General features: G+C 38.7%; 1 protein-coding gene across 1 annotated transcript in view; it reads right to left on the bottom strand.

The window, feature by feature from the left end:
• Positions 1–17,900, bottom strand: part of zfhx4 (zinc finger homeobox 4) — a 107,799-nt gene that overhangs the window by 63,143 nt on the left and 26,756 nt on the right. The window contains 3 exon segments of the mRNA XM_028435087.1: positions 11,535–12,076; positions 16,230–16,524; positions 17,517–17,729. Coding sequence (XP_028290888.1) covers positions 11,535–12,076; positions 16,230–16,524; positions 17,517–17,729 — 1,050 coding nt within the window.

Raw genomic sequence — 17,900 nt, 5'->3', positions numbered from 1 at the left:
TTTCTTACAAACTTATTTTACACTAAACCATACATGGTTACTTTACGTGATGGGTTTTAATACACATTAGGCGAGACAGACACAACCGTTCCACTCGTGGTTCTGCTAGCTTAGCTCATCTGTGTGTGTTTACAAGTGTGTGCATTCATGCTAGGTGTATTAGCAGTAAGTTTAGGTCCATCCCTAATAAAAAAAGTATTGACATAGCATTAGATTTCGATGAAATGGCTAAAATATACTCCCTATTAGCCATCCTGACCGTAGCCTGTTATGTACATGTATGTCTCTGTCACTACCAGGTGATAAAGGCCAGATCTTCCTATTTCTTTATTTTTTTAGCATCAAACACTGATGAAGAAAATAATCAGATATTCCTGTTATGAAGTTGACTGCAACGTGTGTGGGATTATCTTCCCACACTGCGCTGGGGGAAGGATTCTGCCGAAATGCTAGCATACTTTTAGATACGATTCATCGTTTTCCATTTCCCAACATGTGAAGATGCTTTTGGGAAAAATCAAGGCGAGGTCTAATTGACAGGCTGTGAGAAAGACGGCAAGAAAAACAAAAAATAAAGGGGTAGAGAAACTGGGGGCTTATTGGCTGCCAGCATCAAAGAGGTTTGTACTACACTGATGTTGTTATATTTATCTAAAACTGAAAGGGAAGGAAAGAAGGCAAGATAGTTTTGGTGAAAAGAGGAGCAGCAATTTATGCCAAGTTTGTTTTTCCAATGCTGCCTTCGTAAAGGAGACATGAAAAATGTCTTTTAGAAACTGGTAGATTTGATCAAATATTATAAATTCACAACTGCTCACATTCCATAGCTGTGACTTACTCACAAACAAGAAAATATTGAGTTTCATGTACCAAATTTAATGCCAATTAATGCACAACAATTGAGCTCCACATGTTTTTCACATATTTTCCTTCCCAACTAATAAATTTCTACCTTTATTGTCGTAATCGTTATTTTATTTTGTGTTTTTTCTTTCACTATATCAATAGTATCTGTGAAATGGACAGAATAAAGTACAATTGGCTGATACACGTCAGCGTGGCAGCACACATGCACATGTTTCAACACTTAATATTACTACTGACACATATAGTTACGCTTATAATAGATTATTATCAAAATTTTATCGAAAATAAATGTAGTTTTTAATGATTAACACAATTTGAAAGTGAATAGTCTTCATTTTTGTCAATATCCAGGTTAAAATCCCAATATACAGTTGCAATGCATTATGGGAAGGCTTTGATCTGGCTGCTTTATTTAAATTGATAAACATTGTCCAATTTTTTTTTTTTAAAGTTTGTGTTTTATTTGTTTTCTCATTATTGTAAATAATATAGTAGAGAAGGTAGAATTAGAATAACCCCACTGTTTTCATTTTACGAGAAAACTAAGATGTTTGAGTTACCTATAAGCTATTAGCCAAAGAAGACACCCAAATATTTTTTTACATGGCACGAGGAAAGAGATACGATGACACAGGAGGTGAGGAAAATCTATGACAGAGAGAACAAAAGACCAAAAGAGCGAGAGGGAGAGAGAATGATAGGGAGGAATCTAGACGAGTGTAGCGGGTTCAAATCACTAATTACACATTCCTGAGCCTGTGAAGGGGAGTATTGTTTTCCAGTTAGCCCTTATACGCTGTCGCATGGTTTCGCTTAGCACAAAACAAAAGGTGCAGAGAACAAAACACAAGTCTGATACCAGGCCCTGCTAATGACAGAGAAATGGGGGAAATTATCCCTGGGGTGGTGGATCCTCGTGAGAAAATGGCCGGTGATTTCTGGACAAAAGGGAGTTCATTTGGAAACTGTCGCAAAATGGCTGTTTGTGTCTGGGACTGAGAACTTCTCCCTATGTCTAATTCTAATTCATGGTTGATACCACTTACTACCTATTGGTCTTTTTTCTTTTCTGTTTACCATCTTTAAGAAGGTATCAAAGAGTTGGAGGTTTCCAAAAAAATCTTTGGTTGAAGAGGAAATGTCCTTTAGTGGACCAAACATTTTAATGCGGTAAAGACATTGGCACATTGAGACAAAGGTTTTCATTAGCTGCGTTTCCATTACCTTTGGAAATGCGCAAAATCTAAATAGCGCAATAAAAACTGGTAATGGACACATTTTAATTAAAAGTGCTATGGAAACACTTTTTCCGCAAATACACGTCACAGAAGGTGACGTACTTGGTCACATGACCACTGCTCAGAAGACAAAAGAGGAGACCGAGACATTTCTTAGCATTATACTACTACTACTGCCAGATTAGATGTGACTTGGATAAGCAAAGTGCTTCTCTCGTCTCCTTTTTCGGCATGTACAAAAAAAAAAAAGGAATAACAAAACTTCTGTGAATGCAACCATGTCGGAAATAAACTGAATAAATAAATACATAAACAACAAAGGAATACAGAGTTTCGTTCGGAGCATCTGACTTTCTGCAGCGTAGTCTCGCGTGATGAGATTTCAAGGTAGTTGCGAGGCTCCGGCCCAAAACAACGTTCAAAGCGCAATTATACTTTGTTACATTTAGAAATATCGCTTTTATTTTGCGAAAATCTGTAATGGAAACCCGGCTACTGAAGTTGTGAAACCTTTCAAAACATTTGTTATCATAAGGAAGTAATAGTGGCACTGCAACTATCTGTCGATCGGCATGGTTCCCTATTACAAAAGTACACATAAAAACATTGGAAAAATCTGTATTTCACAGTTTTCTCCCAAACACAGACACATGATCTCTTATTTACAGCAACAGCAGAGTAATAACGAGACTACACACAAGCCCTTCTAGGTGTGTCTCTGCCAGGAAGTGCACAATGAGAGCTACTCTTCACTAGAGCTGCTTTACATATTACCACAGGAAATCAAAGGTCTTGCAGTTGACCTACAAGATGGCACGCTTGATCCCGCTTCCCTTTTCTTTACATAAGTCGGCCTTTTCAGCCTCTGTTGTCGCTGTCGTCTGCATCAGCCTTCTTTATCCAAACGTGAGCGAGCATCAACAGTTCCCTACATGTTTCGCAAACCCCAGTCGACTAAACGCCGGACAGCTGGGGAGACACTGTCTGAACTCATAAACCATAATGATGAGCTTCTTGCTTTTCCGGCAACACAGGAGACCCTACCATTTTCTGCAACAGCCAGATTAGCATTGTGGGGGTGGGGGTGGGTGTGAGGGGGTTTAGGTAAGCTGATAGTGATGGCAGCACTGAACAGTCGCCTGGACGGTAGTGTTTGCCCAGGCCCAAGTCGTCTAAAGGAAGGATATTGTTTTCCCCTGAAAAAGCCTTCGCCACAGTCCACATACCAGCGTCCACTCAACATACCAATGGGCTCTTTGAAGATTACTCAAATGTTTGCCTTTGTTTCCCCCTCCCACCCTTTCCCCATCAGCCCCTTCACCTAACCTGCAGTCCTGAAAAGAGGAAAAGGAGTGAAGGAAAATTGGATTTATATAATCAGAAAACACAAGGTGAGAAATAACACCCGCCGATGCCATTAGATTCAAAATGGCCACTGCAGTGGATTGACAATAACTCATGGAAATAAGACACTATGGTCACATGTTCACGTGTAACCATAAGCATTACAGGAGACATGAAGATGTATTTCTATATGCAGTTCACCAACAGAGTAGAGTATGGTGATTCCAAAGGGATAATTTAACGAAAAGTGGCGAAAACTTAAGACCCACACCCCCATTCCACACACAAACCACATTAATCCCAAACAAGTAAGTGGGCTTTCTATCAGGTCTATTTCAAAGCATTAGGGATTACCTCGCAGAAACTAAGCTGCTTGAACTCACAGGAGGTCAGTGGTATTGTGCTGCCGCAAAGATGGAAGGCCGGCCGTGGAGACGGATAGACAGCGGGTCAGTTTTACCGTTCTGTAACTCTTCCCTACTAACATCCTCCAACCCGTCTCCCTCTTTTCTTCTCGTATGCTTTCTGTCCCAATATCTCTCTTTCACCGTATAATCGAATATCTCCCTCTACTTATCAATTCACTGAGCTCTTAATGGTTAAAATCAATTACAGCTGGAATGCTGAAATGCCAAATACTGGGCCACATGCTGATAATGACGGAGAGAGTGTGAGAAAAGGAGCGAATGGAAGAGAGAGAGGGAGAGAGCGACTTGGGCCTGTTCCAAGGAAGAAGCACAATTACCTCCAATCGATTGATTATTGATTAGGAGGGGTGTTGAGGAGTATTTCAGTTCAACTTTGTCCATATCAATATCCTGATAGCTTCTTGAGTAGGAAAAAGACAGAGAGTGCTATCTAAGCACTGTTTTTTAAACTGAGGTAACGTTCTAAACAATTCAAGGAATAGAAAAACCTCCAATTTTAGTAGGAAAAAAAACCCGGAGCAGATATTTGGCTGTAGCCATTTCAAAAGTTAATCAATAAAACTTGTCATTTGGTCTATCGTACCGTGCACTTATCAACACAACACGAGACGTATTGATGTTTGTGAGCATCTTTTAACAACATTATCAGCTTTTGATTGAAACTTTTCCAAAATGAATGATCAAAATATGAAGAGAGGAGTGAAGGTTGGACTTTTTTTTAATATTGTACCCATTCCTGTCAGCCGCGACCTGCTCCACAGTCCCCTCCACATGGACATGGTCCAAAAGAAAAGGGCTGGGAATGATTATAAGGAGGATCACATCTGGCTATTAATGGGAGAAAACCCAAAATTTCTGTCTCTAAGTCTTGCAAGCAAAAGAAAAAAAAAAAATAGGGGGGGGGGGTTAAGGGGGGGAGAGAAAAATCCACCTAGTCAAAGAAAAAGAAAAGCTGACTTCAGGGAGACCTTAACTAATTCACCAGACAGTCGAGAAGACGAGAGAAGAGGAGGAGGAAGATGGTGAGGGGGTAATTAAACATTACATATGAATGTCAGTCATGAGCTATACCAAAGCTGGACACACACACACACACACTCTACCGACCATCTGGTCAAGGCGTTGCAGGGCAAATGGAAGAAACTCTTATTAATATCTATGAGGATTATTGGGAAGGGTTGTGTGTGTGTGTGTGTGTGTGTGTGTGTGTGTGTGTGTGTGTGTGTGTGTGTGTGTGTGTGTGTGTGTTTTGGGGGGGGGGGGGTCTATCCATTCAGGCCTCTCAGTCAAACCAAAAGCTACAGCTAACAGTGAATAAACACATCCACACCCACTCGCTCACAAGCACACACCTGCTTTCATGCTTTAATTAGCCGCCACCCCTTTAGCCCAACATCCCCCCCCCTCTCCCCCCTCCCCGTCTCCTGGACCTCTAAAAGATTTCTATTGTTACCTCCACGCAGGTGAAAGAGGAAACTGATTTGAATAATCTAACCAACGTCTCCTGTGCTGTGCTGGCAGACACCCTCACTGGTATAAAAAACGCTGAGGTGAATTCATTTGTCTGCTCAGGTTTACAGCACTGAACTCTTGGTGGAATCATCCGTCTCTGTGACAGAACATGAAAATCTATATCTTGCAGTCAAGTAGCATCCAGTGTGAAGAGCATGAGAACCTTCTTTTTTTTTTTTTTTAAAGAGAATAGCAAACTCTTAAGGCGTCCTGTGAGTGCGACTCGACGCTGTGATCAAAAGCGTGCGCCTGGAAAAAAAAAAAAAAAAATGCAAACATGCAGGACTCAAGTGGAAAATGGTAACTTGATAGCCACGAATACAATTGCACATAAGGGTGTATTGAGTTACTGTACATTTGAGTGCGTCTGAATGAATGCATGCAATTCCATGTTTGTGCATTCACATGTGTCTGTGTCTGCCATAAAAAGCGACCATGCATTTGAAATAGACCCGGTCTCTTTTCTATATTCCGAGGGCCCCGGCACAATGACTTTTTATGCAAATCTCCCCGAGTCAATCTCCTGTCCATTTCCCCCATCACACAACTCCAAATGATGGTCCAATAATTTAGACTGCATATATATAGGGCCATTTGATTTTCAAATGAGAGTGGGCAGGGTTGACCCTTTGCTAATAGCTGAGGCACAGCAGTGGACCTTAATATCACTGTAGCACATAGTGAAGTTATCTCCATCTATGAGGGATGGAAGAGAATTAAATTCAAGGAGGGGGGGGTGTGGAAGATAGAGGAGAAATGTCCTTTTGTTATAATAAAAGGCGAATACAGTGAAAGAAAAAGAAAATGACAGAAAAGAAAGAGGGAAAACATTTACAGTCGTCACAGTTCTTGTCCTCTTCTTTTTTACCAAATCTCTTGCTTTGTTTCTAACCCTTTTTTTATTTTTTAACTCTCCCCCCCAAACCCTTTACTCCCAGCTATGGTGTTGCCAAGAGGATCATGGGTAATGAGATGGCCTATCTGCTGCTTCCCAGGGGAGAGATAGAAAGAAGGGAGCGAGAGTCAGACAAAACAAAAGGAGTGGGCAAGACAGACAGAGGTGGTGAAAACGGAGAAACCGTTTTCTGTTTTTAATCCCATCTATGTCCACTTTACAGTTTACTACAACAACGCAGGAGCCGCCAAAGTTGAGCATTTTACAAACCCAAGTTCAAAGACGGGAGGACGGAGGGAACAAAAATCTATTTCTACTTGAGTAATGACGGAAAGACAAGGGTGGAGTGTCTGTGGTTGAAGTTCAAGATTTCTTCAGACAACCATCTGAGAAACAGGTGCCATGGCCTGAGAGGCACAGTCCGTGTGTGTGTGTGTGTGTGTGTGTGCGCACGTGTGTGTGGTCCTTGACCGTGCCACATTGACCATGAACATTCTCAAATCCTAATGACGCAGGGGTAAGCACAGCCCAGTTCTCGACCTCAAAGCTCTGTGGATACACACACACACACACACACACAGACGCTAGCACACATGTTCGCTACAAACCAAACCCCCCTACTTAGCCAGGCGGCACTCCTGAATGGCACTGACAGATTTACTCCTTTCTCTGTGTGTATTAGGACCAGAGTTTGTTATTAAAAATCATAACCAAAGCGTTAATCATCCAATTTTATTCCAAAAACTAAACACTAGTCAGGCTAGCTATGGACACGCTATGCTACGATGCTGTTTAATGGATATTACCTCAGAAATACATGGTATAACATCCTCCACTTCACCACTGACACCATGGGATGTATTTACGATCATATTTCCTCGATTTCCCATACATCTTCTGTCATGTACTGTAAATGTTAGGGCAGACATAGGCAACTGGCGGCCCGGGGGCCACTTGTGGCCAAATTTGTGCGGCCCCCAAAACAAATCCCCAAAAATTGGATTTCAAGAAGCTGGAAAGAATATAAAGCCCAACATAATGCACAAAATAACTTCCAAAACACACAAATCGACGGCAAAAAAACACAAAAACTCTTAAAATATACAAAATGACAACTAAGACAGACACAAAAAGCACACAAACAAATAAAATGACCACGAAAACACAAAAAAACCCACAACACAGTACAGAATAACTCCACAGGCACACAAACTGTCAACAAAATTACAGAAAAATGACAGAAAAATGCAGAAAGTGACCCCAAAAACACACAAATCGACAACATAAATACTGAAAATGATGGAAAAATACACAAAATTACAACAAGAACACAAAAAATAACAAAAAACACACAAAATGACTAAAAACTGAAAAAAAAAAAAAAATGAAACAATCACATTTTTGTGGCCCCTGCTGTGATAGTTGCCCATCCCTGTGCGTCCTGCGTTGCCATGGACACCAGATGAATTTTGAACATATGCTGCTAATGTCATTCCTCTGTCACAGTTTCAAGGCTGTGAAAAAAAAAAATGCTTTTAAACTGCTTCCTCTAAAAAAAAAAAAAAAAAAAACTACCCCATCGCTGCTACAAAGGAGCCATAAAATCTTCTGAATATGCTTTTTGTTTGTATCTTCAAATGGTTTCCCATGCCATAAAGATATTCTGTGTTTCCCCCCCAAACAGATGGTAAAGTCGTCAACACTGGGATCTTTTATGCGCTGGGCCGAGCTACCTCCATCCATCCCCATGTGCTTTTCACCTCTGCCAATATATAAAAGGAGAGGTGTTTTTCTGGTCAAATAAAGACATTTTTTATTTTTTTTTCTTTCCTTAGCTCTGCAGGCCTCACTGCTCTGCCTATATCCCACCACCTACATCTTGCTGCTGTTACACCATATGTCCAGGGCTAAAATAATGGAATTTCTGCCAGAAGCATTAAAAATGTCATGTGTGGAACACATTTCAGGCTTGTAGGTGGGCGCTTAGATGTGATGTGTGGGGGCACTGAGGGGACACCGGGGTGACCCTCCCTGGCATGGGCTAAACTGGTGCTTGGTTTTGTTTCCGGCATAATTATTGAGCTTCTACAGTCTGAACATTGATATGCCATGTTGACTGCTTTTGGTTTAATGTAGCCTTAGTTACTTAACTGAAAATTGCCTGAAACATTGTAGATTTTTGAACTAGTCCTTCTAAATCAGGAGCGTCAAATTCCTTTTAGTTCATGGACCAAAAACAAAGCAACTTCAACATTATTGTGAACTAGTTTGCATTTCTACATTTAACGAATATATACAGTTTCTAACTTAGGCACCGACAATATCCAAGCATTAAATGACAGGTATTAGTGCATGCAGGATCTTAATTTCCAAATTCCTTGATTTTGTAACAGAATTTTCTGTAATTTAGGAAGGGTTGGAGCAATGTATTTGAAAGATAGGAATGATTAGTTTAAAATGGCATGACAAATTGTGAACGTTGGGAAAAATGGGCATGTGATATGGTGAAAAGCGGTTAAAAGTCACAATAATGGGTCAGCATGTGCAACATTAGGTGAGAAAGTGGTGTAAAGGGTTTATAAGTGCTGAAAATGTCTGGAAAGTGGAAAGAATGTGCAGAAAAGGCATTGAAATTTGATGGAGAATTGGGAGAATTGGGAGTAATGTAGCAAAAATACATTAAAAGGAGCAAAAACATGGTAAGAAAAAGTGGTGAAAATAGGTTAAAATATGGCAAGTTTGGTGTAGTTGCAGAAAAGGTGTTAAAAAATAAGCAAAAATGGGCTCAAATTGTTAAACAAATATACGGATTTGACCCCCAGGCCTTTAATTTGACTTATATTCTAAATAAAAACCATAAGTTTTCCTTTAGATGCAAGTTTGAGTGAAATGATAAATGATTAAAACTGACCTTTGAACGCAAATACTTAAGTAGCACGCGTCTTAAGAATTTCCTGATTTAGCCTGAGGAAGAAACATCTCCAACTCATCCCGTGCCAAGTGCAGAATTTACAAGATGATCGGACAATCCTGTGTCAATATGAACATCCTCTTGGAGTTCCCAAAGAATGTTTTAAATAACTCCCAGAATGCCAGTGTGCCTCAGACCATAAAGCCCCTGGAACTGTAATTAAAAATCAACAGCTGGGTTTTCAAATCCAAGTGATTTCCTTTAAGATTACTGGACATTAAAGGTGTCATGGGCGAAAAATGTTCAACTGATTAGAAACGTTTTCTTAAACGTCAAAACTCATTGGATACATAAGTAAAACCAAAAGATAACAATATCAATTTGTTGCACATTCTTTCCTTCAAAAAGATGCATTAATATGACTTTTTTGTCTATTTCTTTTTCCCAACAAAAAACCACACCCAAAACATTCCATTCTGCCAAATGTTGCAAACAAGAAAAGAAATGTCACATCATCCTCTGCAGCTGAAGGAGTTTTAACAAAATAACGCCATGAAAAAAAGGGCACGTTTTTTTTTCTATTGTTTTGTTTGTGTGGAATATTTGTAAAATAGTTAAAAAATTCATGTTTCTTTGATGTAAAGAATCTAAAACTTCACAAAAGTAGTACATTTGCTAACTAACTTGCAGTGCATTTAGTTCAATACATCTCTGCTAAAAGCTAAATAAATGACTTAGTCATTTTGTCTTGAAATAATATGTCAAGGTTTCATTTATTCAGACAGCTGTTTCAGGAAATTTACTTTGAAATGTGCTTTGATCTCCTGACACGTAAATTTCAAAGTAAATGTCCTGAAAAAAAGTTGTCTGAATAAATGAAACCAACATAACGTTATATAGTCTTTAACTTATTGACACAAAACAACGTTTTTTTCAGTCTTAATTTCATACGGGATCCCTGGATGTTGGTCACAGACAGGAAGTGTGCCCGTATCAGATGGAAATCATCCTTGCTTCTCTCCCCGTGACCTTTTCCCATCTTTGTCATTCCCTTCTCATGGGAACTTTAAATCTGTGTGACAGTGGTGTTAAGAGGATGGGACGCAATTTTCTGAACTTATTCACTTGTTTTTGATTTGGGTTCATATTACCCAGAATGAACGGAGTCTTCAAACACTGGCATAGTGATTATTTTATGTCTTGTCAAGACACAAAACTAAAAAACATGCATTTTGTTCCATTTAGGAATTTTAAAGCACATTTTTGCTTACATAGAGATTAGGGCTGGGCGATATATAGAGCAAAATTCATATTTTTATATTTTTTCTCAAAATGGCGATATACGATATATTCTAATAAAGTCTTACCAGGAACACAATTCAGGGTTAATTTTGCTGATGCAAAATGTCACACAAACTAAAATAACATTGCGGTGCTTTAAGTAAACAAAATAAATACATGTGCATGTATCACAAACATGGGCAACTAGCACAAAATGACAACAAAAAATACACAAAATGACAACAAAAACACAAATTATCAGAGAATAACACAAAATAACAACAGAAATATTTAATAGGACAAGAAAAATACACAAAAGGAGAAAAAAATACACAAAAGGACAACAAAAAATGAATAAAAGAACAAAAAAAAAACGTGCAAATAAATGGCAAAATACACTTTAGAACAACAAAAGGACAACAAAAGACACAAAAGAACAACATAAATACACACAAAAAACAACTATCAAAACATACACATAAACAGGGAAATACACAAAAGAACAACAAAAATACACAACAAAAACCTACAAAAACGTACAAATAAAGAGGGAAATACACAAACAAATCTAAAAAATACAACAAAAAAAAGGACACAAAAAGAGAAGAAATACACAATGGGACAACATAAATTCAAGAACAACACGTACCAGAAAATACTCAAAACCACTCTAAAAGACATGAAATTACTGAAAAAATACACAAAAGGAGGAAAAAAATACACAATGGGATTGGGACATTGTTTAACAAACATCTGCACAATATGTGCCACTTTTGGCTTTTTCCATGACAAGGGACAGCACGTGTGAGTGAATTCTGTAGTGTGGCTTGTTTAGATGAAATCCATCTAACTGAGCTTTTCATGCTGTTCTGAGAAGTAGTGACAGCAGCAACACCTGAAATGAGTATTTTAATACAAAATAAGCTATAAAATAAAATGTAAATGTCGATATAGATCACCAAAATAGAAAACTTGATATATCTTGAATCTTGATATAGAGCCCAGCCCCAACAGAGAGAAAGAGAGAGTGATACAACCAGCGTAGAGAGTCTTCTTACCTTGTAAAGGCGGACGACGGACTCATGCCTCTGGTTGGTGGCGTGCAGCCTCAGCTTATCCACGCTGTTGCTGTAGTAGTCACAGGCGTTGCATTTGAGGTGCACGGGGTTGCCGATGGCCACGCACTTTAATCTCCACTGGTTGGCCTTGCCTCCCTCCTTGATGTGGGCCACCAGTTGGTGCTTCTGCATGTGCTTGTCGGTCTTGCAGTGCAGCTGGAAGTTGGCTTTCAGCTGGGTGTTGTAGCTGCACAGCTTGCACTGGTAGACGTCGCCCACCACGCAGCGCCACTCCTCCTCGGGCAGGGCGCGCTCCGCGTTGACGTGGGCGCTCAGGGCCTCCAGGCTGTCGCTGGAGTAGCAGTTGCACACGGCGCACTGGTAGAGGCGCAGCGAGGGGTCGTTGATGGGCGGCGACAGGGAGGAGAGGGAGGGGTCCGACGAGGACATACCTCCGATTCCTCCGGAGGAAACCAGGGACAGATCGTCTGCCATCAGCTGACCACTGGCCAGACGCAGCTCAGCTGATAGATCGCTACCCACTGTAGAGAAGGAGAGAACAACCACAGGTTAGGATCAGTTACAATTATGTTTTCAATTATCCATCTTCAATTACAATTAATCACAATTACTGAGCCTGAAAAAAAAATCTACTTTCCTCTTGTGTTAGCTTTCTGTTAGCATCTCTAATGGGTCTTAAATGAGCTGTAAAATACACTAAAAACAAAATATCTATTTAATTTATTTCCTATCTATTGGTCACCTTGTTAGACTTAATAAATCAATGAAAATATAGGCTTTAATATTTTTGTTGTGGGTGTCTGAGCCTTTTTTGTGTCAGTATACCCCTCAATTTCAATTTTTTTAATGGTAAAATGTGGGAAAGCTTGATATGAAACACATTTTAATAATTATTAACTACATATGTGTAGAACTGTACTTAGAACTGTACCATGGTTCCCCAGTTTTAAATTATAAATGACATTTTGAACAGAATTTTCATGGCAATTACAATTACAAAGTCATTTATCTGAACTCAATTACAAATTAATTACAATTACGACAGCAACAGATTTTTTAAAATTCCAATTAGGCCTTAATTATTATTAATATTTTTATTATTATACATCAATGTTATATAGCACTTTTCTGGGTACTTAATGTCGCTTTACAATGAAGGGAGCAGTGTTGGGGTTCGGTGCCTTGCTCAAGGGCACCTCAGCAGTGCAGTAATTGATTATCAATTACGCGATTACAATTAAAATTGACTCCAACCCTGATTACAAGTACTCACGTTACTGTAATTGAGTTGCTTTTATGGGTACTTGTACTTGTTTTGAGTATATTTCTAAATCAGTCATTTTACTCATACTTACTGTACATTTTTAAAAGAAGTTAAACCAAGGTATAGTATTTGTGCAATTAAATGTGCTTTACGTGATCAAAAAGTGCAACAGAAAACATCCAACTGCTTTAAAATCATTAAGAACATTAAAATCAGCAGCAAAAACATTTCAAATCAGCAGTAAAAACATTAAATCAACAATAATATGATTAAAAAGTAGAGAAAAAGAACTTGGATTTAAAAATGTTCACATTAAATGCTGGTTTTTTCAGCTTGAATTTAATTAATTGGTGTTATTTTAATTTAAAAAGAAATGTACATTTTGACAAATCTTTTATTTTATACAGATGTCTTTGTGGAAAATAAATTAAGTTCTAATTGTGCAAGATTTGGTCTTTTTTTTTAAAGTTTATACATGAGATGTTTCCTGTATGTAAGGGAAATGTGGTAAGATTTATTACTAAAAATAAACGTGGGGGGGGGGGGGACAATAACTTGTAGCTAGATTGATACAACAAAAATGTGAAAGTTGTTGAAAATAAAAGGCTTGCGTATAATTTAAAAAGTGTAAAAAAGGATAAGCAGAGAAAGAAAAGAGTCTTTATTAAATGAAATTAAGGAGTGAATCTTCACAGGGCTCCCTCATACAAAAAGATTTGATAAAATAAAGCCCCGCAGACGACTCGGGCTCTTTACAAAGTCTTGTCTATAAAAAAAAACCTTAATAGGATTGAATCAGGATCAATTACAATCATCCCTTTCAACTTGCTAACTTGCTCATCAGGTAGCTTTAATTACTGCTCTCAGCGTTGGTGGTGGAACGCGTTAAGGGCTCCAGGCTTTTCTTTCACATTTCAAAAGCTGATCAATGCATTACACACGGTTTTTTGTTGTTTTTTTTAGGTTTTTTTCAAGGCCTTCCATCCATCTGGGGTGTGAAATCCAAGCTGCTATTCATACCCACGTAATTAACTTGTTTGATCCTCACATTGTGCCTGATAAAGCTTATTAAGTCTTTCTCTGAAAATGATCACAACACAATATTTACGACCACGTGTTTTCTGTGGGTGTGACCGTATTCTACACCAGTGGTCCGCAAATGGGGGTACGCATGTTTTAAGTAAAATAAAATAAAATAACTCGGCAACTAGTGCCACAAAATGACAGCAAAAAATACACAAAGTTACTTCAAAAACAGAAATTAACAAAGAAATACACAAAACATAAAAACATAATGGGACAAAAAAAAATACAAAAAAGGAGAACAAAATGAACAATGGGACAGAAAAAATACACAAAAAAATTAGCAAATAAATGGAAAACTAGCAAGTAAATGAAACAAATGATAGGAAAAAATACACAAAATCACTACAAAACACAAACTAACAGATAAATACACAAAATCACTATAAAAATACGTAATAGGACAAAAAATACACAAAAGGAGAAAAAAAAAATACAAGATGGGACAACCAAAATACATAAAAGAACAACAAAAATAAACAAAAAACTAGAACTAGCAGCCCTACAAGTAAGTTCAAAAAATGACAGCAAAAAATACACAAAAAACCAACATAAATACTTAATAGGACAAAAAAAATACACAAAATGAGACAAAAACACACAAAATGATGATTGAAATGATCTTGATTAGAATGATCTAATGTTCTAGTCAGACTAAGGGGGTACTTGTATTCAGAAATAAAAGAAAGGGGGTACTTGAGTCAAATAAAGTTACATTAATCAACATTATATATATATATATATATATATACATATATTTATGCATCCGTGTGCATGTTATATATTGTTATATAAATGTGTAAATATACGTCTCACTCAGTTTAAACGTGTGTACCTATTTCCAGCTGCTAACTCTATGGGGAGCTGTGTGTTATCAGTGTAATTCACTGGGAGTACATCTGCTAGCTGGGCTGTGACCTCCACACTAGAGGATGGAGTGGGTGTGTAACACTGCAGGGTCATTGTTAAATCTCCCTCGCTCCTATGGGAATCTGCTTCCTGCTGTGTGTGATGTGATGTGTGTGTGTGTGTGTGTGTGTGTGTGTGTGCGTGTGTGTGTGTGTGTGTGTGTGCGTGTGTGTGTGTGTGTGTGTGTGTGTGTGTGTGTGCGTGCGTGCGTGTGTGTGCGTGTGTGAGCAAAGGTGGGGTGGCGTGTATAGTGTGGGGGGGGGGGGGGGGGGGGATTAAGCTGACTTAAGAAAATTACAAATGAAAGATTAAGAATAATTCTCATGTGGCATCTCATAATCATTTTTTAATCAGTGAGAGGGGTCAGAGAAAGGAGACAATGACAGAGGGACAATATGGGGGCCGAGATAAGAGAGACAGAAGAGGAGGGTGGTGGGATAGGAATGGGACTGAAAGAAGAAGGTGAGAGGGCATGAAGAAAAAAGAAGGATGAACAAAGGAAACACACAGTGATAAAAACAATAGTGAGATGGCATCAAGTAAAAATGAGCTGAAGAAACCTGAATAACACACTGGAGACGATCTGTCACACCCTCATAGACTCATTTTAGTTCAGGGGCCAAATAGGGACCAGTTTGACCCCAAACGGGCCACAGATTTTTGTGCCCTGGTTTGCACTTCCATGTATAAATGATATATAAATGATAAAATATGTGAGTGTATCAGTCCCTGCAGAATTTGAGGAAATGTTGCCAGATTTTGGAAAACTTTAGATTATTTGAGGTTTAAAATGACTGCCGTTTAAAACTGAGCTCTGTAAATATTGTAGATTTTAATTGATTTTTTTGGATCAGGAAATGCTAAGATATGTACATCTGAATTAGTTGGTGATTTACAAAGTGTTTCATGTTTTTTCTATCGTTTTTTTAAATTCTCCAGCGTGCCAAATTTGATGCTCTAAAGCAGTGATTATCAAACATTTTTGGCACAAGTACCCCCTTTTTTCAAATTTCTGAATCAATGATCAATGTAATTAAGATCATTTCGATCATCATTTTGCGTTGTTTTTTTTTGTTATTTTGTGTATTTTTGGTGTCATGTTGGGTGTTTATGGTGTAATTTTGTTTATTTTTTGGTTGTTCTTTATATTATTCAGTGTATTTTTCTCTTATTTTGTGTGTTTTTGTTGTAGTTTTGTGAGTTGCTGGTAGTATTTTGTATGATATGGTATCATTTTTGACTAAAAATAAACACATTTTTAATGTTTTCATTTGTTAATTTTCCCTCTCTCTCTCTCTCTAAAGTACCCCCTGTAGTGTCGTCGCGTACCCCCATTTGAGAAACACTGATCCAAAGGGGTGAGTTTGACACACGTGGTCTAATGTGTTTAATGTTGAGTTAAATTCAGCCCCACTCACCGAGACCAGATCCGAGAGCCGCTGCCGTCGCAGGATCGAGTTGAAACGGATTGATCATCATCTGTGCGTCGGGACCACTGCCCCCTGCCGGGTTCTCCAGCTTCACGCCCGCCAGGCCCATGTTCTGAGCCAGGTAGTACTGGTAAAGCTCGGCCTCGGCCGGGGCCAGACCCAAGTGGAGGCTGTGCTGGATCTGCTTCATGTTCTGCTGCAGCAGCATCATGTTGTGCATGTGCTTCTCACTGGTCATGTGTATTCGCAGGTTTCTCGCCACATTGGTCTCGTAGTCGCACACCTGGAGAGTGGAGACCAAACAGAAAAAATCAGAACTCTCCTTTGTATTTATAAAAAGTGCAACAAACAGAGCATTTGTTAAAATACTTGGTAACACTTTACTTGAAGTTTTATACACAAGCCTGATATTACGCTATCATTATCTGTCACATTATCATTATTCATGTCAGCATTTAAGATAATGAATGTTAACACAGGAAAGAACAAAGAGTTCTCATATTAATTTTGTGTTTTTCTATCATTCTTGCTTGTTTTGTGGCATTTTATGCATTTTTCCTGAAAAATGTATATTTTTTTTGTACTTTTCTTGTCTTTGTGTGCAGTTTTGTTGTCATTTTGTAAATGGTAAATGGACTTGATTTTATCACCACACTGAAGCAGTCTCAAAGCGCTTTACATAACAGCTCATTCACCCATTCACTCTCACATTCACACACCAGTGGGACAGGACTGCCATGCAAGGCGCTAGTCGACCACTGGGAGCAACTTAGGGTTCAGTGTCTTGCCCAAGGACACTTCGACACATAGTCAGGTACTGGGATCGAACCCCCAACCTCTCGATCAGAAGACGACCCACTACCACCTGGGCCACGGTTGTGTTATTTGGAGTAATTTTGTGTGTTTTTCTTGTCTTTCCCTGTATTTCCCTGCAATTATTTGTATTATTTTTTTTTTGGTCATTTTTTATGTTTACTATGGGGGCCGCATAAAATTAGACTGAGGGCCACATGTGTCAAACTGAAGGCCCAGGGGCCAAATCGGCCCGTTAGAGTTTCCAATTCAGCCCAGAGGAGAATGTTAACAGAAAAAACATTAAATTTTGCATAAATTACCAATTTCTCACAAACAATTCCAGAAAATTCCTCTAAATTGAATGTTAGCCTTTATGTATAAAAATTCAAGTGTTACCAAATATATCACTAAACTTGGCTATCAATGACGGAGCAAAGTTGGCTAAATAGGGCAACATTCATGCTCTATCTATGTCATTACCTCACAACGCCATGTGGGCTTCTGTTTGGGCTTCGAAGGTGACGGTGCCCCACAGCCTCCTCCAAGGCTGACACTGGGAACGACACTGGCATGGTTGTGGTTGTATTGTGCCTCAGTGCCGCCATTCTGCAGTGTCTGCACGTTGTTCAGATGCTTGTCTGACTGCATGTGGATGCTAAGGTTTCCTTTGGTGGTAGTTGAGTAGTTGCATACCTAAAAGAGAAAAAACTGTCAAGATGAAACGAACAAATTGTAGATGCTAAACAATAAATGCATCTGGGAATCAAAGGGGGATTTTCTCAGGCCTATGTTTAACCTTTTATGCATCAATGAATGTTGTTGAATAAAAAAAAAGTAAAGTATTTAACAGCATTGCTGCCCCCG

Source organism: Gouania willdenowi, chromosome 20 (genome assembly GCF_900634775.1).
Source record: "Gouania willdenowi chromosome 20, fGouWil2.1, whole genome shotgun sequence".
NCBI classification, from domain to species: domain Eukaryota; kingdom Metazoa; phylum Chordata; class Actinopteri; order Blenniiformes; family Gobiesocidae; genus Gouania; species Gouania willdenowi.
Note: the sequence above shows the minus strand (reverse complement) of the source record. Positions and strands in the feature narration are given on the sequence as shown.